Source organism: Malania oleifera, chromosome 3 (assembly GCF_029873635.1).
Source record: "Malania oleifera isolate guangnan ecotype guangnan chromosome 3, ASM2987363v1, whole genome shotgun sequence".
NCBI classification, from domain to species: Eukaryota; Viridiplantae; Streptophyta; class Magnoliopsida; order Santalales; family Ximeniaceae; genus Malania; species Malania oleifera.
The window spans coordinates 23,544,353-23,569,965 of record NC_080419.1 but is presented as its reverse complement, the minus strand read 5'-3'; the positions used below and the strand labels follow the sequence as shown (position 1 = coordinate 23,569,965).

At 33.9% G+C, this 25,613-nt stretch overlaps 1 protein-coding gene across 3 annotated transcripts; it reads left to right on the top strand.

Moving 5' to 3' along the window:
* The first annotated feature begins 2,668 nt into the window (after positions 1 to 2,668).
* On the top strand, positions 2,669 to 15,019 carry LOC131152147 (uncharacterized). Of its 3 annotated transcripts, XM_058103825.1 has the most exons (8): positions 2,669 to 2,998; positions 3,101 to 3,250; positions 4,195 to 4,307; positions 5,406 to 5,498; positions 5,963 to 6,065; positions 6,153 to 6,227; positions 9,892 to 9,987; positions 14,641 to 15,019. In XM_058103825.1, exons 1-8 carry the CDS (start codon positions 2,903 to 2,905, stop codon positions 14,698 to 14,700), a joined length of 786 nt encoding a protein of 261 aa, XP_057959808.1. In that variant the 5' UTR covers positions 2,669 to 2,902; the 3' UTR covers positions 14,701 to 15,019. The 3 variants fall into 3 exon arrangements, with proteins under 3 accessions (XP_057959808.1, XP_057959809.1, XP_057959811.1); XM_058103826.1 differs by lacking the exon at positions 5,406 to 5,498 and having other exon boundaries at positions 2,733 to 2,998; XM_058103828.1 differs by lacking the exons at positions 9,892 to 9,987; positions 14,641 to 15,019 and adding an exon at positions 8,716 to 8,955 and having other exon boundaries at positions 2,733 to 2,998.
* The last annotated feature ends 10,594 nt before the right edge of the window (positions 15,020 to 25,613 follow it).

Sequence of the window (25,613 nt, the reverse complement as noted above, 5' to 3'; positions counted from 1 at the left end):
CCATCCCGATCACTTTGCACACAACATCGTTCCCCATCAGAACGGAACCAGAACATACCAGTTTGTACGTAGTGAACCAGTCCTTATTGGCGTCATATGATATGAACATATAGAGTCCAAAATTCAAGAATCCACGAACTCATCCGATCCCGATGAAACCGAGAACATATCACCATCACTGCTCCCAAAATCTCCTTCTTCGACTACATTTGCCGTTGTTGACGAACCTTCTTTGTTTTAGCACCTCCCTTCCTCCTTTTTGGACACTTAGATTTTATGTGCCCTCTTTTGCCGCACTTAAAACACCACATGTCCTTCTTCTTCTTAGACTTGGACTGAGACCTATGGTCGCTCAATCCACTCAGGGAACCGCTCCTCCTACGATCTTGATTCCCCTTTGCCACGAGCCCTTCAGCATGTGAACCCTTATCGCTGGCCTTATTTTGTGGAACCCTAGCAATGCACTCATGATATCCTCCAACTCCAGAGTTTTTTTTATCCCAAGTTAGAGTCGTAACCAGGTTTTCATATGTTAGAGACGTTGGTAGGGGATTTAGTAGCATCAGTGCTTTATCTTCCTCCTCGAACTTTACATCGACACGCTTTAGATTGCTAATGATCTGATTGAAAGTGTTGATGTGCTAAGAAAGATCTGAACCCTCCGCCATCTCAAGTCCATAAAACTTTTGCTTAAGATATAGTTTGTTTGTAAGTGACTTGGACATGTACCGACTTTCAAGCTTCAACCATATTGCAACCGATGATTCCTTATCCATGACGTTATACATAACGTCATCGGCTAGACAATGTCGAATCGTGGAAACCGTCTTTCCTTCAAACTCCTTCCAACTTGCCTCGTTCATGTTGTCCGACTTCTTTCCGTACAAAGCCTTCACCATCCATTGTTGCATTAGAAGATCTTTCACTTTTCGTTGCCAAAGTCCGAAATTACCTATTCCATCAAACTTGTTCATATCGAACTTCATCAAAGAGAGTCCAACCATTGTAGGACTTGAAGCTCTGATACCACTTGTTGGTGTTTTGTCCAACTTGAACATGCGTAGCGGAAACACACAAATCAATCACGAATCACTCAACACTCACTAATGCAAACACTCAATGATGAAATATACTAAAGATGCAATCAAACAATAATAAGAACAAGCAAAATACAACTAGAACACACAAGATGTATATGGTTCGAAAATAGTTTACATCCACGGGAGTAGCACTTCGGTTTTCACTATGAATAATGTCAAAGCTTACATCTTTGGGTTATAATAGTGTTTAAGTATGAACTCAATGCCTATAGAAGAGTTCTTGTAAACCTGAACTACATTTATAGTGATCCCTCGGAGGAAAATCCTTTAGATAAGCCCAATCTACAAGCCCCCAAATTCAAAACATGTGATTTGTGCCGACTGAAATAGTCAACTATTTAGGGCAAACAGTTGACTTTTTGGTGCTGAGAAAATACTCCTACATATTGCCTGAAATCGTCGACGATTTGGCTCAATCAATCAACGGTTTGCCCTAGTGCTGCATATGCCTCTCATGCAAATGTCCCTTACTTCATGTAACTTTCTCTGGTACATGTGATTTGCTTAGAATATGACCTACATCCCCAACATTTAACCTCCTTTGGAATGTTAGAAATTGGTCTAAAGATACAATTTGCTGTGAATTGTCTAGTAGTAAAGAGTAAACCAACTAGAGCGATTGATCTCCAACAATATGTTTGGATTCGGAATTGCGTGATGCATCCATGATTGAGAGAAAGAAATCCTTCCAAGGTTCTCATAAACGACGACAACTGTTGTTATCAAAATTTGTCTAAGATAATTTGAATTAATCATGACTTCGATTACTTGTCAATAATGAAAGAAAAATGGCTTTGAGGACGTAAGATGTACTTTGGTGGATCGTTCTAATGCCTAAGTTAGGGAATTTGGAAGGATTATATAATTGCAACAGTAAAGGAGTGAGTGAGAATGAGATAAGTTGTTTTATCTTCCTTAGGCGGTCCTTTTTATAGGCATTCAGGATACCTGCCTATTGATTTCCCTATTTATGAATTGTTTGGGATACATTTCAGATTTTATTACTTGGGAGTAAAGATTGATGTACCGACTCTCTACTTTAATGAGCAGACGTTTTCTCTTTTTCATTAATCTCTTGATATCTTTTTAATTTTTTGGTCTTATATAAGTTGATGTCAAGTTTAATGACAGAATCTCTTTTAGGTTATATCAAACATGAACATTTTATATCCTTGTTCAATTGAAATTAATCTAAGACTTTGAAATAGTTATCGTAAGATATTTTTGTAGATGAAGTTTGAGGAGCTAAAGTGAGACTATTATGTTGGCTCGTTTTTTCTAATTTTAGATGTTTAGTCAAATTTTTTTAAAAGGTCGGTGTTTTAAAGAAAAAAAAAAAAAACTAGGATGTGGGTGCCAATACACGCATAAGATATTATATTTTTATTTTTACTACATAAAAATTATGGCTAAGTTTTGATGAAAAAGGTTTATGCTTGAACTCAAAATAATAAATTAATTAGCTCATCAAATTATAAATGAAATAAAAGTGAAAGTAACATTGGACGGCACATATCACGAGACGGTGATTTGTTCGGGGAGGAGGATTTTTTTTAACCTGAAAAAAAAAAAAAAAACAAATAAAAGGCGGCTGCATTTTCACTTGTGGGTTTAACCTGCGGATTCCATTCCAAATTCTTTTTCAGTTCTCACATTTGAAAGACGTGGGACCTCTTCAGAAATCAAAATGCTTTTATTTGACTGAAGGTAAAATTAAGAAACTTCAAAGAAGAAGGCAAAAAAATCCCTCCAACTGCGAAGACCCGGTGGTTGGAGAAGCTTGTAGGCTGCAGCAAACTCGCATGGCGATGGAGAAGAGCTGCACCCCCACGAAGCTGGACTACTATGACGACACGGGCAAGCTCCACTCCACCGCCACCCTCCTCTCCTCTACTCAGGTTTCTACTATTCTTTTAGCTGTTCTGCTGCTACTGTTTAAAATTTGGGGAAATTCTCCGCTTACTTTGATTTGAAGAATTTGGGGTTGTGTTGTTTTGAAGGTCGAGGACGGTCGGCTTGCCCTGCTTTTGGATTCCACTATCTTTCATCCCCAAGGCGGCGGCCAGCCCGCCGATACCGGTTTCATCATCCCCTGCGATTCTGACCACGTCAAGTTCATCGTCCAAGATGTTCGATCGAGAGACGGCATAGTCTGTTTGTTTCCTCATTCCCCAATTTCAATATTCTCATCTCGTTCTGTTATTCTTGCTCTTGTATGTTTCCCCCCTTTTGGACTCTGTTTGGTTGGATGAAAAATATTTTCTGCGGGAAATTTTTCCTCCCCAACCCCCCCCCCCCCCCCCCCAAAAAAAAGTACAAAAAAAAAAAAATCTAAAGACTCTGGAAAATAGTTTTCTTTTTAGTTTTCCAAAAAATTATAAAAAAGTTGGCTGTTTATTTAATTTTCCAATAATATTGTGAAATAAATAAACAATAATACAAAGTTTGGCCATAGTTGCCAAATAGCTTTAGTTTCCATTTCTAATGTTTCAAATAATTACCAAAATATCATCGTGTTTTCCAATTTTATAAATTTATTTAGAAAAGTTGAATATTTTTCTTGATTTTTAATTCTTACTTTGCATATGAGAGCATTGAATTCGCATCTTAGACTTTGATATGTATCGTTTATATGTTGAGTTTCTTCTAAATTGACAAAAATTTAAATTCAAGCCATGACTCTACATGCTATCTTGTATAATTTTTTTTTTTATAAAAAATTGAAAAGCAAGTTACATTTTTTGTAATTATTTTAAAGTCTACTAATAAAAAATAAAAAATTCCTTTCCACAATAAACAAAGTCTTGTATATTTTTTATACGACTATTGGAAAACTAAAAAGTAACTTGAAATTTTTATAATTTTGTGAAAAAATAAAAAAAATGGGAAATGTTTTTCACAATTAAACGGGCCTAATTTTCTCTTATGGGGATCAAAGAGAAGGTTGAGCCAAGAGGGATGTTGTAACACCAGCACATCAATACCTTTTCCTCTGGACTGAACACAGCTGGAAAAATGTTTTCCTCCCACCAAATGGAGTCATAATTCTTAAAAGTAAATATGCCTTGATAATTTTACCAAATGTTTGTGGTAGGTTTTCCACTACGGATTTGTTGAGAATTCTGAGGGGGAGTTAAGCTCCATACTGGTGAAGGGGAAAGAAGTTGTGTTACATGTTGACGAACCTCGTCGCAAACTCAATTCTAGGTATATAACATTCATGGATTGAATTAACTTGTCTTCAGGGGAGGGAACTATTATTATTATTATTATTATGGCAGCTGAAAGCATGGATGATTATGCATTGTATACCTTGTGAATAAGAAGGAAGGAAAGAAAAACAACCATGTGATCATTAATATACAAACCATTTATCTAGTTTAACCCCACGTAGGTTACTTCTGTAAGCAACTGGTAAGATATAGCTTCACATGTGAATGGTAATTACAAGATTAATGGAAATTATGGGGTTTAGGGACCAAATGAAACACATCAAATGTGTCTCTTGCTACTGCAAACCGTTCCTTGGCAAATGTGTCACATCAATTCATGGCAGCTTCGACAAATGATCCTCTAGGTTTTGAGGTTCATCATAAAATGCTGTTCCTCCAAGAAGCAAGAACAACAACAAATCCTTTATGCAACTATTTCGTAGCTGGTTATATGGATCATTTTTTTTCTTTTTCCTCACTGCGCTTTAAGCTCATCTTAGAACTGACTATAAGCGGTGAGACCTAGACAGCGAAGCATACCCTGGAAGAAGCCTCCCTCATTTTTATTTATTTATTTATTTTTTGATATTTTAATGAAAAAGCTCAATCCTGATTACATTGTTTCCATCCAAAGCAGTTCTATTTTCTTGCTCTTTTTCAATAAATCTCCCTCATTTTATGTTAGGTAAATTAGAATCTTATGTTGGACTTCCTTGAAATATGAAACCATTCATTATTATATATTGGCAATTCCTTGAAATATGAAACCATTAAGTGTTGTAAAGAAATATATGCATGATTTTACACTTAAGGCTGTAACAGGGTCAATCTATTGATGCATACATCATCTATACATGTCTATGTTCCTGTGCATGTATTTAAAACGCTGCCTTTCACATTTATAGAATCTACTTTCCGAACTTCAGTTGTAAAATTTTTTTCCCTCTGTTTAGAATAGCCTTAATTTTTAGAATTACTCATTTGCCATTTGCTCTGGCGGTTTCATTATATCTATTTGCCCTCAAAATATTTTATATGTTGGGATTACACTTTTCCTCTATTTGTTTCTTTTTTAATATTTTTTTTCCTTCAGGCTTCACTCAGCCGGCCATTTGCTTGACATATGCATGCAAAATATAGGATTGGGTTATTTAGAGACTGGAAAAGGCTACCATTTCCCTGATGGGTATGATCTTAGACCATCTGCTAAGTGCATTTTTATTCAATTTTTCCTTTTGATAAATTCTAATGCATAATATTAATGCTGATGCTGCATAATTGTTAATCTGTAATATTTCTTGTCTGTTCTATAGATTTGATTGCTTAAGTTTGTGCCCAAGCTTGCTAAAGTGACAAACTCACATGATATGATAATTTTAGGAGAGCTATTGAAATAAATCTTAGTGGCTGTGTACAATGATGTATTCTATAAAATGTTTTGTGACTCTCTCGTAGATTATTATTTTGATATTTAGTATTTTTAAAAATAGCTTCTAGCATCAGTGTCATGGTGTAAAGTATATAACAGCTCTATATTAAATCTTTAAAAAATCTGCATGTTTTATGGATTTATATGATGTGGATGCAAAGTTGTTTCCTTTGCACATTAGTTTTCTTGAAATTGCTTTAAAGATGGTTATCTTTTGCCAGGTCATTTGTTGAATATAAAGGCACAGTTCCACAGGATGAGTTGCAGAGTAAGCAAAAGGAATTGGAGCTAGAAGCTAATGCATTAATTTCCAGAGGAGGGAAAGTATGTTATATAAACTTTCCCCTTCTTTCCCCTTCTTTCCTCTTCTAGGTTGATTTTAATGCTATGTTGGTTGTCTTCTTTGCTCAGGTTTTTGCTGCTGTTGTACCTTATGAGGAGGCTTCTGAGCTGTGCGGTGGTTGCCTTCCTGATTATATCGCCACGGTCAGAATCAACAATCAATTAGCATGTGGATTACTTATTCTGTTGTGTTTGTGGATAGTTTGCTATGTGATTCAGTGTTCTTATATATTGCAATCAACATTAGGTTTGAGCTTGGCAGATTTGTTGATGATCTATGAATAATACATGGAGATAAATGGCCAGAGCCAAGCACTTGTGCAAGCAGGTGGCTCTCTGACAGTTTTAATAACTGGGTTTATGGGAATAAATCAGTATATTAACATAAGTGATTGTACGATTAAAATTCAAACATGATGAGTAGTTGAAACATGATTAGTGAAAGGCAACAGCATGACTCATGAGGGCATGTGACAATTTTATAACCTTGTGGCATGGGTGCCTATATGTGTGTGTGTGTGCGTACATAAGGAAGTATGTCTATGTATTCATGTGTATGTATAGGTACACAAGGAAGTATGTCTATGTACTTATGAATACATTCAAGTCATCAGAAGCATAAGTTAAAAACCCTGATGGTCGCAGTGAGATCAGACTTGGTCTGGGTTACACATGCAAACTGGAAATATCATGCACCAGGATAAATCCAATCAATCCTGGGCAAGCTGAATATTTGTCCTTTCTGGGCAAGCAGATAGGCCCACACTGTTGGAAGACCAAACTAAATAACATTTTCCAAAATGGTAGGCTGGTATGACCTTTCTTTCCACCTTACCCATGTTGTCAGCAATGTTTCTAGCAATGAAAAACTAGTCTTGCATTTTTAAAATGGCACTCCATGTTTTCAAAGTTGAAACACATTCAAATCTATGGGCAAAATAATTTGATCTTTCAGACAAGGCTAATGCAATTATTACAGTGTTCAATCACATGCAATCTTTTGTCAACAATGTTGAATTGCTTTTCTTGTCGTTGTCTTGCTATAGCTGACATGATAAATTCCCCAGCTCAGCCTACGTCTATTACATGTCCTTTTGATTATTGAGCATTATCTATACTAATTTGCAAGTTAGAATTATAGTGCAAGGAGAGAGAAAACATAAAGAGAAGGAGAAGAGAGGGGAGAATTCTTACTCTTGTATCTTTTTAATCCAAAAGGATGTTTGACCTGGTAAAATGAAGGCCTTTAAGGCTTTAACCAACTCCAAAAGTCAAAAATCAGATTTCATCAAATGCCTAAAGAACTTTCAAAATAAAGTCAACTAGGAACTAAAATAAAATAGGAAATTAAATCCTAGACAATAAGAGTCTTGATTAATGCCAAATAACTTTTTTGGTTGGTGATTAATGTCAAATATCTTACCAGATAACTTGATTAGCTACTAGGAAAATGGGACCTTAAATATTCAAAAATTCACAAATAAACATTTGGTCAAGGTCTCAAATCTTCCCTTAATTGAAAAGACTTGTCCTTGGGTTTTAAAGCATTGTGGGATCACGATGAGCCAAGGGCTTGTCAAAATGTGCATTTAGCAGGCACTACATAACGTTTTTTTTTTTTCTAGACTCCAAAACAGAGCGGAATCTGAAGATTGAGTTCAGATACTTCGCTTGTATTATTAACTCAGTATATGTGACCTCCTTGAACTAGCACAAATTTAGAGCTTGTTGCTTCACACCCTCTTCCAAAGCTTCATCAAGACTTCCTTTTTTCCTCCTCTTATAATTGCCCCTTCTCATCCAGCTGTTTGAAATATGGTCAAATAAGGTTGAAATTCAGTAGCTCAAACCAAGCAGGCAACCACTCTTTTGCCCAAGTATTGGGCAATAGGGAGAACCACTATATTGTCTGATTTCGGGCAAGGTAAGGAGTGTAAAGAATTTCTAGCAATATGTCTTCACTTGTGCCTTTGGTGATTTAGGTGGAGATGCTACATTTGCTAGGCAACTAATTCGATGTAGCAAATGCGAAGTATGTGAACTGAACATTGAGAAGAGAAGAGTCAATTTCTGAGATTTGACATGTTGCTCCTTTTTATCCATATCTAATGAGATTTTAGCAATATCATATGTTTTTTTTGGCCACATTTTCCTCTCTCTCTCTCTCTCTCACACACACACACACACAGAGAGTTTTTTTTTTTAATTATTTTATATTTTGGCACAGCTAAATACATATACTACTTAAAGATGTAATTATTACAATGGAGTTGAACAAAAATATGGAAGGTAAACAAAAAAAAAAGCATTAAATTGATGACATTGTGGAAACAAGGATGCTCAGTAGTCAGTACCATCTATTGGCTTGGTAGTGCCAAGATAATCCAGAATGTTGAGGAAGTAAATTACAGCTTATTCATTGTATTTTATGCAACTCCTCTAGAAAACATAGAAATTTTTTAATTATGTATGTGTGTATTTGCATGCACATGCCACATTGTTTACTTGCTTGTTTATGCCATTATTAGCTTTATGAGTTTGCTCACAGAAACCCAATCCTTGAAACCAGAGCTGAATAACATAAGCCTATGTTTTTCTGTGGTACTGATTTTGGTAGTGCCAAGGTGGCCAGTGCTATGATTTGAATAGGTGACATGATTGTGATGATTGAACATGGAGGAAGCTGTTGAAGAATGGTGGTCCAATTCAAGAGAGTTGCAGAGCGATGTAGATAAGAGAAGGAAGTTGGGAGGCAAAGAGATTGTGTGCAAATGGTAGCCGGAATGTTGTAAACAGTAATGTTTCTAGAGAAGAATAATGTAGCTACTCTGATTTGCCTTCTTGTGTCAAAAATCAATTATTACCTGCTAAACTTGGTAGGATGCTGGCGGGTGAGAAATTAAAATAGGTGACAAGAAAACCAAAGAAAATGATGGAAAGTTCATAGATCTGTTACTCACAAAATTCAACCTAGTAATACAGGCTTTAGTACTACTGATATGAACGTCAAACAAACCTTTTAAACAAAGGCAGTTTTGGGACTATAAATTACAAGGACCTAAATGCAATTATCCCATCAATTTTCAAGCAAATAGTATCCCTAGAAGATTTAAAGAGGAAATAAAAAGAAGAGGAAGAGAAGAGACTAGAGAATAAAGGAGGAAAATTTACTTTTAGAAGTCCCTCAATCTTAACTTCAATTTTCAAGGGAGAAACACTTCAAAAAACATGAGAAAGCATCCATTGACAGTAGGTCTACTGGTCAGAGGCAACGATCTTTATAACAAAGATGTGAGACATCCATATGAGGAGGTTTCTTAGCCTCATGACTTCCTTTTTTCTTTTTCTTTTTTTCATGAGACTATACCCATCTGTTCTACTTCAATTTCTTTTTATTTATCTGGATCATTTTAGAGACATGATCATAATCAGTGCACAAAATTATTTGTTTTTACTTGAAAGATCTTACATCTGTACTGACAGACAGTTTAGAACATGGACAATAGATTTGATTTTGACAATTTAATTAGGCTGTGTAATACCTAAGCTTTCCAAGGTTTAGAGTTTTTTGTGTGAAGTTCTGAGGAATCAGTTGACAGAGTTCATGCATAAATGTTTTTTCCACATCACTGGTAATTAGGTTCAGAGCATTACTTGTTGAGGTAAAATCTGTGCATCATATCAGGTCTTGCATTGTGTTGTTTCTTCCTTTCACATAATCCGTTGCGCTTCTGGTTGCCTCTAGTTTAATGCTTAGTGCTAAAATTTGTTATGAACTAATTATAGTCCATCATTGCAACTCATGCAGAGCAGCACTCCACGTATTGTAAAGTTGGGTGGCAATCCTGGCTGCCCGTGTGGGGGGACCCACGTTTCTGATATTTCAGAGATTGTAGGTATTAAGGTATTGATCTGGCTACCTCAACTTGCAAATGATAATGAATAATGCATGCCAGCTTGTTGTGGCGACGTCCAGATATTTTTGTAGTTTGTATCATCACGTCTTGTGCCTTATATATAATGTAGTGCGCACATGCACACGCACACTCTTATTCTGATCCTGAAAATCATTGAAGCATAAGGATGGTATAACAAAGAAGCGGCATAGTTTACCAAATGTAATGCACCAGCAAGATATTGTAAAGGACAAAAAATAATGACCTCCCTTAAGATTTGGCAAAAACATAATGATCTTTCCTAAGATTTTAAAAATGTCACAAACTTCCTAGATTTAAATGGGTCGCAAGAAATTTATTGTGTGGGCTGTCTCACACTTGAGGCAAGCCAAGTAAATAAACCAAAAGTCAAATTACATTACAACTGGATAAGACTTTTTTTTATCTTTTATGATAGGGAAAAAGACACTTGCCTCCCCTAAGATTTGACAAAAGACAAAGACCTGAGGTTTCAGAAATGTCACAAGCCTCACCCGAGGTTTCAAAATGTCCCAAACCTCTCATGAGGTTTGCCTAAAAGACACCAAAACCCCCCTATTAAAAAGACTTATCTTTTTACAAAATACATGTTAAAATCGGAGGAGTCCGTAGGTGGACTTGATATATATGGGTGAGCACCAATTTGACCCAAAAGTTTAACCCTATTGGGTTTTGGATCCAACCATGTATATAATCACCCATCATTCATTCAATTTTTTCAATGTGGTATAGTGAAATTATCAACAATCTTCCCTTCACTTGTGAGTTCCAACTGCTCCCTCTTGAACGGAAATTGTCTCCCTTTTGGAAGTAAGTCCAATTCTCCAACAGTTGTTCAAGTGGGCCTTATCACTGCGCCTTATGTGCCTTGGATTTGCATTCCACGTGCTTCCGAACCAATCCTAATTCCCACGTCTTGACCCGGTTCGAATTATCTTCCAAGTCTAGATGATCCTTATTGGCCTGGATCACACACTTGGTCCTCCATCTGTTAGTACGTCAGGAGAATTAGCTTTACACCTAAACTTTTTCTATAATGTCACTCACCTAAAGTTACGAACCGTCGACTCTAATGGTCTGATACCACTTGTTAACACTCGAAGAGTCCATGGGTGGATTTAATACATATGGGTGAGCACCAACTTAACCTAAAAGTTTAAGCATATTTGGTCTTGGGTTCAATCATGTATATAAACACTCATCATTCCCCATTACTTGTGAGTTCCAATTGCTCCCTTTTGATCGAAAATTGTCTCCCTTTTGGGAGCAAGTCCAATTCTCTAATAGTTGCTCAAGTGGGCCTTATCACCGCACTCTCCAACTGTTAGTACGTCATGAGAATTAACTTTACGCTTCGACTTTTTCTATAGTGTCGCTTTCCCAGAGTTACAAATCGTCGACTCTGATACCACTTGTTAGCACCGGAGGAGTCCATGAGTGGACTTGATACACATGGGTGAGCACCAACTTTGTTGACTTTGGTGTATTCCCAAGAGGGGGGGGGGGGGGAGTGAATTGGAATTTTAAAATTTTTCTCCTAGGTTCAATTAAACCAGCAGTAGGGTCTTCCTAAGCAAATACCAATTGCGCAGATAAATATAATATGTAGAAATTAAATCATGCGTAACATTCACAATATATCAAATAAAATATACATGCGTAGGAATATAAAGTGTAGGAAATTAAAACAGACACACGATATGTTATCAGGGTTCGGCCAATAATGCCTACGTCTCCGCCTCAAGCTCACAAGTAAGAGGATTCCACTAGTTGTTCACTTACGGATGGAGTGACACCGTTCACAACACCTTATCAATGGTGCATCCAGTTCTTCTAATCGGGTCTGAACCAGTCCGGTACTCACCTAACCGAGTCTGAGAAATTCGGGACTATTCATAGGGTTAGTCTCTCTCTTCCGATCACACGTCGGGAATACAACAATATTCAAATAAAATATTTTTCATACAACCAAGGTGCTTCTAAAAAGCAGATGTGTACAACAATAAGCACAATGCCCTCACGTATGATATGAAATGAAGTTCAATGTGAGAATATGATTTTGTCAAAATAACTTATACAATCTTTGAGTTAGATGTACATGATAAAGTACTTCAAAGATGCAAACCTTAATAAAAATTTTCTCCCAAAAATATTTTTCAAATGAAGTGTAGGAGAACTTAGAATTTTGCACTCAAATTAATTTATGCCTCAAATAATAATAAATGTTCTTTGATAAAAAAAAATATGCAAAGTATACTTCAAAGATCTTCAAATTCTCAAAAACAATCTCCAGAAATATTTTTCAAAATGAAGTATAGGAGATTTTAGAGTTATGCCCAAAAACGAATTCTTGTAATAAAGGTAAGATGCTTTATGATTTGCAATAGAAATGCTAGAGATTCATAAGATAGAAAAATATTTCTCCCAAGATATTTATCAAAGAAATATGTGGAGAAACACAACTTATACTCTTAAGGAATGATTTTAAAAACAAGAGTAAATGAGAGTAAATGAATTTGTTCTTTAAAAAAAAAAATTTCAATGTAATGAGTATGGGAGAGTATAAAGGAATGAAAAAATCAAAAATATTTTCAGAGGATTTTTCAATCTAATCTCTTATTAAAATTTTAGTAATGAAGGGGTATATATAGACTCAGAGAAAAATCCAATTGTTAGGGACACATTAGGAATTTTTGAAAATGTTTAATCAAATTTTAACCTCAATTACTGCGGTTAATTTTAATGAACCCGAGGGGTTTGGTCGCTCTGTTCATAGGGCTGGTCATCCAAATAGACACAAGGCTAATATTGGGCTCGGGTGACTAAGAACAAGATTGGTCAGTTGAGCCCAAGGCGGTTTCCCAAACCTTCGTAGGTTCGGATGCCCGGTCTTAAGGTCGGTTTGCTGAAAAGGTGAGTTCGGTCGACCGAAATTTTGAATTGATGGTTCGATCAGCCAGGGCAGGTAGGAAAAATCAACTTCAAGGTTTGATTGACCGTGGACAAGTAGTTCAAATATGGTTCGGTTGCCTGAGTCTTAGTCAACGTGTTAACTTATGGCCTGTTCGGTCGATCGAAGCATTTATAACGCCTTAAGGTCGGTCGCCTGAAGCCCTTTCAAAATGTAAGTTAGGTCTTGATTTTTAGTTAGATGTCACTCTTGTTCACATAGGTATAACTTTTAAGATATAGGAGATTTTTCATGAAGTGCTTGGGGACCTAAAGATAGTCCAAGGCCTAGGCTTATAAATTAAGCCCAAAAAATCTGGCGTCGATCGACTGAAGGTCGACCGAAGTCTTTGTAAAGGTTCATTTTAGTTCTAATCTTTGACCTTAACCAATTAATTATTAAGAAAAATTTTTTCCTGTGAAAAGTGTTGGTCCCTAGGGTTTGTCTACGATCTTTGAGCATTCACTCCTTATCATGTATGAGATGCAAATATTACAAACCAGAAAACCAAATGCAATTACAATAAAATTGACTGTCTTCTTCTTTCTTCTTTTGCTCATCTGTCATCTTCAGAAAATGCCACACGATATGAGCTTTAAGATTCGTCTTGGCTTCCATTTTCCTGTCTCTTATGTGTGATATGAAATATGAACCTATTCACATGCTAAATACACAGAAGTAGCTTGTACTTTGTCAGCATCAAAACAAAGATCAGACTCAAAAAGTCAATAAACTTGACCCAAAAGCTTAAGCCTATTTGGTCTTGGGTCCAACCATATATATAAGCATCCATCATCCACTCAAATTTTTCAATGTAGGATAAACTCACAAGTGAAAATTCTCAACAATACAAGGGAAGGTTTTTGGAATTTTTGAAATTTCAAGGAAAGTCTTTTGTCTTTTTGTCAAATCTCAGGGGATGTGAGTGTTTTTTGCCCTATCATAAAAGATAAAAAGAGTCTTATCAGTGGCTGCAGTTGTTATGTAGTTTGGCTTTTCGTTTATTTACTTGGCTTGCCTCAACTGTGAGACAGCCCACACAATGAATTTCCTGCAGCCCCATTTAAGCCTTGGAAAAAAATGAGTAAAGAAAAACCTGCTTAAATTATCATAAGATTGGCTCACTTGATATTTTTTACTTCTCCTAACATTATGTCCAAGAACAAATTTGCTGGTAGAAGTTTGCTGAGCTGCCTGAAACAGGATATATCTACTTTAATTTTACGAAAGGGATGGGCCAATATCTTTTTTTTTCCCAAACATACGAGGGCTGTCAAATGGGCAATTAGATTACTGTTATGCTCCGACCATAGGTATGAACAAATTGTGTCCTACTAGTCTGCACAAGTAGTTGAGCTGAGCATCGTGTTGCTTGTGGTCTTTTCTTTCTTATACATACAAGGGGAGTCTTAAGCAATGGTAAAGACGACACTTAAACTTGGAACCCAGAGGCTCAAAGTTACAGAAACAGCCTCTCCAAAATACACAGGAAATGCTGTGCGCATCGTGCCTTTGCCAGAAGCCCAATATGGCTTGGAACCCATATGCATTGAGCATTAAACATATTTCTCAAGCCTTTTCCCCCAATTTTTTTAACATATTTTCGCTACTTTTATCTTATTTATTCTTTTAAAGCTTGCGCTATCAATCATCTGTTGCAATTCTTGTTTAGGTCACTCGAATTCGGACAAAGAAGGGAGTGACAAAAGTCAATTACACTGTTGCAGCCTAGTTGTTCTGGCTCATTCTCTTCCACATTTAGTATCGCTTGACAAGTGAGTTTTCCTCTTTGTAGTGGAGGAACTGGAAATGCTGTATGGAACTGAGTTTATAATGCCTAAATCTGTAAATCATTTGAAAGATTTTGGTCATGTTCTGCCATTGATTATCAGATAAGTAAGTTTTTAAGTTCCTTGTAGTCAGCCTGGTTAACCAGCTACTCTGGAAATATGATCTCTGATGGGAAATCAGTGAATGTGTAATAGTGTTGTGCTTGTCTGAGAGTTCTTCCATCTCTTGTTAGAGCTTTATAGTAATGGCTTGTTCTTCTTTATTGCCTTTTTGCTCTCTTTTTTTTCCCCAATGTTAACCCTTTCCTTGTCTCCAAAATTATAACATTATCTTAAAGTTCAATCAGGTAGTATTTGAGAGCATAGATTTTGGACTTTAGACTTGAATCTCGATGGATCTGGACAAAGTTCAATATAATTTTATACATCATGTTATTCAAATCCAATACAATTTTAAATTCGGAACCTTTCCAAACATAAGGTCAGTATTTTGCATAAAATGTATTTGGGTCTTTCTCTCTTTTGGGTGGTAGACAATGCAAGTAGTAAGTCTCACACATGCAATTGCTTTACAAGCACTACTAAAATTTTTTATTTACCATGACAATGGTCAATCTTTGTCCCATTCATTTTAAATTTAATTAAGAATGACTGTGAGTAGTATATTTCAAGCTCTAAATTTATTAGAGAATAAAAAAATCTAGTTAGAATGGTAGATATAAATTCGTATAACCGGTTATTAAATTTTATTTAAATTATGATTAAATATATTATAAAATTTTATTCAATTATTATTAGCTGCTACAAAAGTTAAATTACAAATTTATGGTACAATTTCAAAATACTAATAATTTTATTTATATGTAAATTGAAAAACATTATTAGTTAGTTTATCAAATTATGAATTTATTGGAAAATTTTAAATCAATAGATAATTTTAAAAAATTTATCCTAATAATTAGGTTTTCATCTAAGATGGGACTAAAAAAATGTTTGCAATATAAAATTATTTAAGTTTACATAATTAATTTGTTTCAATATATTACAATTTTATTTAAAAATTATACATTATTCTCCACAACAATACAAATGCTTTGTTTTATTCTTTTTAATTTTAATCATGAATAGTTATGCGTAAATATATTTCAATTTCTAAATTTATTAACGCTGTCAATAAATTATATACACATCCTAGATCAGTAATATTGATAAATAATTATGAATAGAGATATACTCTCATTAATAAAATAAAAAATCTAATCATTTGCCAGGTCTTTTCAAAATGCTAATCATTTTATTTAGAATCAGTTTTAAAATAATAATTATGAATACAATTACACCCCCATTAATGAAATAAAATACATATAAGAATGGAACACATCAACTTATGTTAGCTATTATAGAAAATTTTAATTTAATTATGACTAATAATTATAGAAAAAATTAATTCAAATATTGTTACTTGTTTGAAAAGTTTAATTATAAATTTATTCTACAATATTTGAATTAAATTTACCAAATTTTGGGCACACATATCAAATTATATAGATTTTGTGATTTAACACGCAAAATTAAAATTTTCTATTTTCTATTCTTATAAATTAATGATTATTTAAAAAAAATATTTTAAATTGATTCATTGAATGAATGAGTTAACTTAGATTCTTTAGATTGTTTTATTAAGATAATATCCTAAATTTTCAATTCAAAATTTTTTTTTGCACTCAATATCAAGGCATGGCAAGGTTCATGCAAATTAACATTCTGATAAAAAAAAACATTTTTTTATTGATTTATTTTAATGCTGATGTGTTAATTTTAAATTAAGCAAATAACCCTCGAGATAAAATAGGTGATGACTTAAAAAAAGGGTACCGTAAATTTTTTGTTATATTTTAAAATTATAATTTTATAATAATATTTTATTCATGAATTCAAAAACATGCCTATTATATAATATTTAAAAACTTAAATAGTAAAATATCTCGTGCGGTACATATTTAAAAAAATATTTGAGATTTTTTCTTTTTTAAAAAAGTAAACTTATTCATTAAATAAGTGGGTTGAGATATAAATTAATTGCATATTTTGTTTATTCATGAATATAATGCTTCGTACAGTACACGCTAATAGCTAATAATGTCATAAAAAAAATTTTGTTACATTATTTAGAGCTCATTAATTAGTTAAATTGAATTTAACAATTGAATCCTCATATAAAGAGGATCAAATATACCTTCAGGATATGGTTCAGGTGGTAGTGCGGGCTGCGAGAGTGCCTTTCACGAGATTAGGTGTTCAAACTCTCTCGGGTTCGTTTTCGCCCATAAATTTTTGAAATTTATCTCCCTTTAGAGTTGTGGGGTCGATTTCAAGGGGCGCGAGATTAGTCACGTGGACCGTAAAATAGACACGTGGAAATCCGGTGTGTAATTCAAAAAAAATGAGGATCAAATATTCCATGCACAAGTGCATTGCCTAGAAATTAAAAAAAAAATAAAAAAATTGAGTCCCATTTAAAACTAAGAAAATATCATAGAAAGGAAAGAAATATATAACAAATGAAGTGAAAATCAAAATAAATCGTATACACAATCAATAAAAAATTTAAAATAATATTTAATTTTAACTTTTTAATTATATTTAATATAAAAATAAAATAAAAATAACTTGGTTCTTATTTTTTCTTTTCCCAAATAAAATTATTAATTCAAACATACCCATGAATTGGAATTTAATATTCTAATTATAATATATATTTTTTTAGAGAAGATTCCTAATCAATATAAAAGGCACCTTAATATCTTCATTTATTATTATTTTTCTTTTTTCTTTTTTTTTGTTCCCTGTGAATCTTTCTTGTCATGTTTTTTTTTTTAATTACGCACAGGGTATCCACGTGTCCTTTTTATGGTCCACGTGACTAATCCTGCATTTCTTGAAGTTCACCCCACAACTCCAAAGAGAGGGTAAATTTAGAAATGCAGGAGCGAAAACGAACCCGAGAGAGTTTGAACGCCTAACCTCGTGAAAGGCGCTCCCACAGTCCGCACTACCACTTGAACCACACCCACAACTCTAAGCGCACCGGGTATCCACCTTTTCTTGTCATGTTCTTACCATAGTTTGTGGATGCAGCACATTCATATTTTTTTTTTTTTTTGAAAAAATAAAAAATAATAATGGTGGCTTTCAATAAAAGTCAGTACTGTATTGTGTGGCCTACAGTGGCAGAAAATTTAAGAGTTATTAATATGACAACAAATTTTTTAAAGGCAATAAAGAGATGGGTCCCTTGGCATACCTGTCATATGATATTTATTATAAAATAGGGTAAAAAAGACGAATTTTTTACAAAAATATTTATAAAAAAAAAAAACTAATATAAAGAAAATGAGCAAATAAATACAAAAATGTACTTAACCGACTTTTGAAAAATTAATTGAGGCTTAAAAAATAAAATAAAATAAAAAACTTACACAGAAGTTTGGACACGAAAAACAAAAAAAAAAAAATTGAGAATTTATGGCTCATACATGCATGCATGGTGGAAATTTAAGGCTCTAGCACAAAATTGACTTTTTAAAAGTCGGTTTGGTCATTTAATATATTTTTTTTCTTGCTAATAATTCTAGAAGGGTGTGTATGTCAAGAACCAACTTTTTAAAAGTCAGTTTCTGACCTGCTCTTTTTCTTTTCTTTTTTTGCTTTTCGTGCCCACACTTTTGTGTAAGTTTTTTGTTTTATTTTTTTAAAGCCCAAAGCGATTTTTGAAAAGTTAGTTAGACACATTTCTGTATTTTTTGGTCATTCCCTCTGCATTTGTGTTTTTTATTTTTTTTAATATTTTCATAAAAAAAAACTCTAAAAAAGACACCTGCATTTTCTAAGGTTTGATAAAAAGACAAAAATCTCTCCTAAAGTTTAAAAAATGTCACAAACTTCTCTTGAGATTTGTCAAAAAACGCAGACCTCTCCTGAAAAAACTTATTTTTTTACAAAATATAAGGTACAGTTTGTGTTTTTTAAAAGACCTTAGGGGAGGTCCCTAAAATTCTTGAAAACTGTTCCTGGAATTTTTGAAACTTTAGGAGAAGTCCCTGAAATTCTTAAAAACTCAAGGAAGATTTCTGAAAAATTTTAAAATAATTTCTTGAGTGTTAGGGTGGTGTTGTGTGGTCTTCGACCGATAATATTTTATTATTGAATAATAAATTCAATTAATAATGATTTGGGTGGCTATTAGGACTCGAGAAAAATCAAAGGAATATTATATATGAATACATTTAAATTTTTTTTTAATGTATGGATGGATTCATTTTTGCTTGGCTCTATCCCTCTAGTGGGAAATGGTGGGCTGCTAATTTCCCAACTCAATTTTGTGAGTCAACTTATTTAAGATAACAATGCATAAAGTATGAAGTTGAGTTCATCTAATTACTAAATTTGGTTTTTATATTATGCCAAAATTGGCAGGCTATCAAATTCATTATTAATTCATATTAACACATAATTATGAACTTGAGTTGTTAGTTTTACCGTGATCCCAAGAGGGCGTGAATTGATATTTTTAAAATTTAATCCCTAAATATTCTTCCTAACATCAGTATGTTCACAATCCTATGGTTAATCTAGTGCAAGTAATATAAATATATCAGAAATTAAATGAAACGATTTAATTAATAACACATGCATCAGAAAAATAATAAAGTAAGAGTGACACACAAAAATGTTATTGAAGTTTGGCCAATTGTGTACGTCCCCGCCTTGGCTAACAAACACAAAAATTATCACTATAGTTGCTCATTTAAATGGGTGGAGCGACGCCTATACAAATCAGGTCAATTAGTACAGGGCTGACCTCAACCTTTACAACAATCCTTACCGGGCTGGATTACCACCCCTTCAGGCCACGTCTGGAATCACTCAGATTTACAATCAAATGGTATAATAAAAAAGTGCTTTTACGTAAAGCAGATTTGTACCCAAATGCGTTCAATCACATACAACACAAATGATTTAATATGTAAACTCAGTGTGGTCTAGTATTTCAACTCTCAGATATATTTTTTATCAGTGTAATGCGTACATGAGAGTGTTAATAAGCAATTTTTGTATTTCAGGATGTTCTCAATCAAGGTGCTCAAATAAAGATATCATGCAAGTTTTAAATATTCCAAATAGTAGAATATGTCAATCACTTCAAATAGTGTATATGGTTGGTTTGTAAAGGATATGCAATCTTTATATTCAGTAAATGATGTATATTTGAATAAATATTGCCACAAAGATTAATACCACAAATACAAATATCTTTTTACAAATATATCAATATAGATCCCACAAGATATTTGAGTAAGTATAGAAATATTTTTGCAAGCTAAAAACAAATACAAGCTTTCCAAGATATTGTAATACAAATGCAATACTCATAAACTTATGAAAATCTTCTTAGGATAGGTTTATGAAAAAAACCTTCTAAGAACACTTAGGTTTAGCTCTCAATGAAACTCAAATCAATCTCACAACAATGAGAGAGTAAACCTCTTTTCACAAACACTCAACACACTTACAGAGGGTATTAAAACTTAAAGAAAGTAAGTTTGAGTGGTATGAGTGAAAATATAAGCGGTGGGAATAAAAGAGAGTATTTTTACTTGAGAGAATTATTATTTTTGTTTGCTAATCAAGTTGTTAATTTTCCCAAGCGAAGGGGTATACATAGATACCCCATGAATTATGACCGTTGGAGATAAGGCTGGCATTATTAGAAAAGTTTAATGGCGTTTTAATTAATTTAAACCTGTTTAAAACATTCTAACCACGGTAAAAAAATCAGGGCAACCCGAGAGGTCCGGTCGACCAGAACACTTTTGGTCGACCGAAGTTTATATGGCTCGGTCGACCAGGACATTTTTTAACAGGGGACTCGGTCGACTGAAAGTGCATGTCCGAGGTGATTTTTTAATTTTATTGAGATTCTATCAACCGGACTATTTTGAACTGAATGGTTCGGTCGATCAAACAATTGAGATTTCTCCCGAGGACCCTCGGTCGACCAGACAGTTGCAATACAAATTAGCTCAATCAACCAGGTGGTCAAAATGTTGACCCTAGGAGGTTTCGGTCGATTGGAGAGTTTGAACTATAATGCTTCAGTCGACCGAGGTAGAATAAACTGCTAAGGTCGGTCGACCGAATATGCACAAAGTGTGCATTTTGGTCTTGTTATGATTCACACAAACCCTATTCAAGTGTCTAACATTCATAGGTACAATGGTGAGTGTCCTAGTGTCATTTATGGGTCCTTTTGAAAATACCAAAAAAATCCTGTGTCGGTCAACCTTCGATCAATCGAAAGATAAACCCTAAGGTCATTCTAAGGTCATTTGTATTATGAGCTTACGTATTATACCATGCATATGAGATGTGTGATTATTACAAGAAAATACCCTAATTTACTATTACAGACCCTTTACAAAAATGAATTATATATTACAATATAAAATTATTGGGTCTTGACTCTTCACTATCTTCCATGTGCATTACGATTTTTCAATCTGAGTTCCTATACGTAACCTCAAACACTCATTAGATAAAATGAAGATAAAATGTGTATTAATTTGTCATAATCAAAACTGAGCGTGACCTATAAGGTTAACATGAGTCTACCCATAAGACTTTGACCTGGAAAGAAAAAAAAAATTAAAAGCAATAATTTTCTTTCTATTTAAATTTTGCATCATTATGCCGCTAAGGTTTTTAAATTTATGATCTCTTATGAGATAATAATTGTTAGTTAAGAAAATAGGTGATATTTATAAAAGTTTGTTCAATTTTAAAATAAAATAATTTATTACATTATTTATAATACTCATAATTTGTAAATATTACAATAATTAATAAATTGAGCACATTTTTGAAAAAAAAAAAGATTGAAAATAAAATAATTTTTTATATAAATAAATTATAAATAATGTATATTTTATTATTATTTTCTTGTTAGTACTACTTAGGGTTGGGGTCTTTTTAGGAGTCTTATCTTGTGTCCCCACTACAACTAGGTTTCCAATTGTGGCTCATGAAGTATGAGTTTAGGGGTGGCAAAACGGGTTATTGGATCAAGTTTGAATGTGTCATAAACGAATAGGGGTTAAACGGGTTTGGGTTTGGATTGACTCGTTTATTAACTAGTGACTAACATATAAATTTAAATTCGTCCGTTTAATAAGCGGGTCTTAAATGGGTACCCATTAAGAAACCGTTTAAAAATATAATTTATTTGTTTTAAATTTTGTAAAACATTTAATTTAAAGTGACAATTTTTTTTTAAAAAAAAAACTAATACTTTTAATTTTATTTATTAATACCTTAACAAAAAAACATAAAATGTAGAAATTAGTACATCTTGTTAATTAATATTTTTTAAAATATAATCTACATACATACATATATATATATCAATCAAATTAAATAAGTCACCCGCGCGGGGTACCAAACCCAAACTTGTTTAACCCGTTTATTAAGTAGGTTGAGTTTGGGTTGACCCCGTATATAAATGGGTCATTTTATGTTAAACTCAACTCTGATTTAAACGGGTAGGTCACGAGTTGCTCGCCAGGTTCTGACCCATTTTGCCACCCCTATATGGGTTCGTATTTCAAAAAAAATTAGAAAAATAAAATAATTTTTAATTCCCATAAATGCATTGAAATTATAAGTTCATCCCTACTCCTTGTTTTGTTATTCAAAAATAAAAATTAAGATGGGTAATTTTTGAATTTAAATATAATTCATTTCACCCTTTGCAAAACAAAAAAAAAAAATTATTGTAATTATTCATGACTTAAGGGATCCCAATTCATCACGAGTTTTATTTTTTGGAATTTATAAAAGTATATTATAAGATAAATATTTCATTAGAAGAATAATAAGACCAATTCTTTGGCTCATATAAATAATGTCCATCAAGAATAATGAAGATCCGTCTCAATCATAAAATTCGTTAAATTCTTAAGAAATTGAGTAAAATATGAGTAAAATATTTATTTTTAAAACAAGAAAAATATGAGTAAAATATAAAATTATTATTGTTGCAATGAAGAAATTGATTAAAAAATAGTTTAAATGAAAAATAAAATTGACAATGACTAAAATGTTAGGGTTTAAATAGTTAAAATATAACATGAACAACTAAATTAATAGTAAATAGCATGAGGAATTAAAGTAGCATCATCATCAAACCTTCCTTAAGGGTGTAAGATGCCTTTTTTTTTTTGGTCAATATTTTTAATGCAATCACATGTAATAAATAATATTTTTTTAACTTAATCAATTAATGCTATCTGGTGTAAAAAATCATATTCCTTAACTTAATACATCCAAATTAGTTTATTCAATTTTTTCAATGGGCCAATCCAAAATTCATGTAATGATCATTTGAGTTTTCCATTTTTTTTTTCAAATATACTTTGTAGAATTAAAGTTGTTGCAGCCAAAAATTGAACGACCTTCACGATGCCTGATCACGACCACCTGAAAAGAGATAAATAAGCAAGGCTTGGAGGACCCGGGGTGTACTCCGGGGGATCGCTCCAATGCCTAAGTCAAGGATTGACTTGAGAGATTTTTTATGTAACAGTAAAGTAGAGTTTATAATGAGATACCTTAGCCTCTTCTCTGAATCCTCATTTATAGTAATGGAGTTTGACCCAAGGGTGATGTGCCATTTATTAGCGAATTATGGCGCAAACGTGAATTGCTCCAGTTGTTATAACGTTGGCGTAGATTGCTCTAATCATCATAGAGCTAGCGTCAATTGCTCTGCCTGAGCAGTTGACTTAGGTGGTAATTGCCCTCATCAATGCTAGCTCTTGTCTCCTTTGGATTTATGGTAAGTGATATATTTGAGATATATCAGTTGTCCCCCTTTCAGTTTCGAATTTTTGAAGCTGGCTTCCAAAGTTCAAAAGTTGTATTTTTTTTTTTTTGTTTTTGTCGAGCAACTCTTCTTGAGGCATTTTGGGCTGCTTGTGGTTTCATGAGTCGCGCTCTTCTTTTTTGTCATTTCTGGCCTAATGAGTTGTGCTCATATTTTGAGCTGTTTTTAGGCCTCACGAGTGTTGCTCGTCAGTTGGCCCGATTCTTCTTTGCCTAATGAGTTGTGCTCATTTTTTAGGCAGTCTTCTGGCCTCACGAGCGTTGCTCGTCAGTTGGGCTGATTCTTCTTTGCCTAATGAGATGTGCTCATTTTTTGGGCAGTCTTCTAGCCTCACGAGCGTTGCTCGTCAATTGGGCTGATTCTTCTTTGCCTAATGAGTCGTGCTCATTTTTTGGGCAATCTTCTAGCCTCACGAGCGTTGCTCGTTAGTTGGGCTGATTCTTCTTTACCTAATGAGTCGTGCTCATTTTTTGGGCAGTCTTCTGGCCTCATGAGTGTTGCTCATCAGTTGGGCCGATTCTTCCTTACCTAATGAGCTGTGCTCATTTTTTGGGCTATATCTTCAGTAATATTTTGATAATTTATGATGTCGGGATGGTTGTTCAATTCGACAAGTTCTTGTAGTTTTGATTTCATTGGTGTTAAAGATGTGAGTTCTGGTATTTTCAATATCATTTAGGATTCTTAATTGGTTAGGGATGGATTTGTTTCAAAGGGTTTGGATGTGTATGCACCAAGTGTTCGATCATTTGTGGCAAAGGGAACTGCAAGTAAGAGTGCAATGTTATAGATTTCGCAGACTATTTTTGTGTTGTCTGTGTCATATGTGGGGTCTATAAATTCAGATTATTCAATTGTATCCCAGTTGATTCATGAGTCCCATGTAGGATGGGGTTGTGAGTGCAGTGGCAGATTGAAGTTTAAGATTGAGATCTACGAGATGTCTACCATTGACGATGGTGATTTTGTTACTGTTTGTTTTAATTATGGTGTGGATTATTCAGCTGATCGGGCTCCAGGTGCTTAATTGAATGTCACTAAGAAGCTTAGTTTTGCTATTTGGGGTTTTGCCGATTGCAGTTGCTACAATTATGCAATTTTTGTGTGCATTGCAATTTCAACTCAAATTTCCAACTGTAATTTCAAACTCACTGTTTAGAGCACTGTTCAGTGCACATAAATGTGCAAGAGGCATTATTGTTGACCTCATGGTGCATTCAGCTAACCCATTGGAATTTTAAAACTTAGCTTTATTTATTTGACTAGCAATGTAGCTGTCACGGCCCCACTATGCATTTAGTGCATAGGTCACTGTTCAATCAATTAAATATCTTGAACATCCTATTAATTATTATTAGCCGTTAAAGTGGAACTCTTCAAGCTTTGAAACTGTGGTATCTATTTATTTTATTCTTTTTAGAATTACTATTGTATAATGGAGAAAAAATCATACCTTGAGAATAGACACGTTGGCTACATAAATCTTGTGCATAGAAACATCAATTGTAGTCAGATTCATATTATATCCGGAATTTCCCAATATTGCAAGCTAGGTCCCGGTTATTTGTCCGTCAATTTTCTTACTTGGTTTCTTCAACACGAGTAAAACACCATTGACATGCTTGAACGTAATAAACTCGTGCCCTTTACTTTTCCCAATGACCTTGCTAAGAATTGCAATGGCCTCTTCGAGGTCACTGTAGGTGGAGAAGAGATTGTGGAGGTTCTTGATGGTAGTGTCCCATCCAATTCCGCGAATGAAGAGTTTGCACTGGGTAGGGTCCCAATTGGCGATGGATCAGACGGCATCGAGTACGTCTAGGTGTCGGACGGTGGTATTTCGGATGATCTTAATTGAGCCAATGCATCGACCTTCAATTATCTGATGTAGTCATGAACAAGGATTGAAAGAGA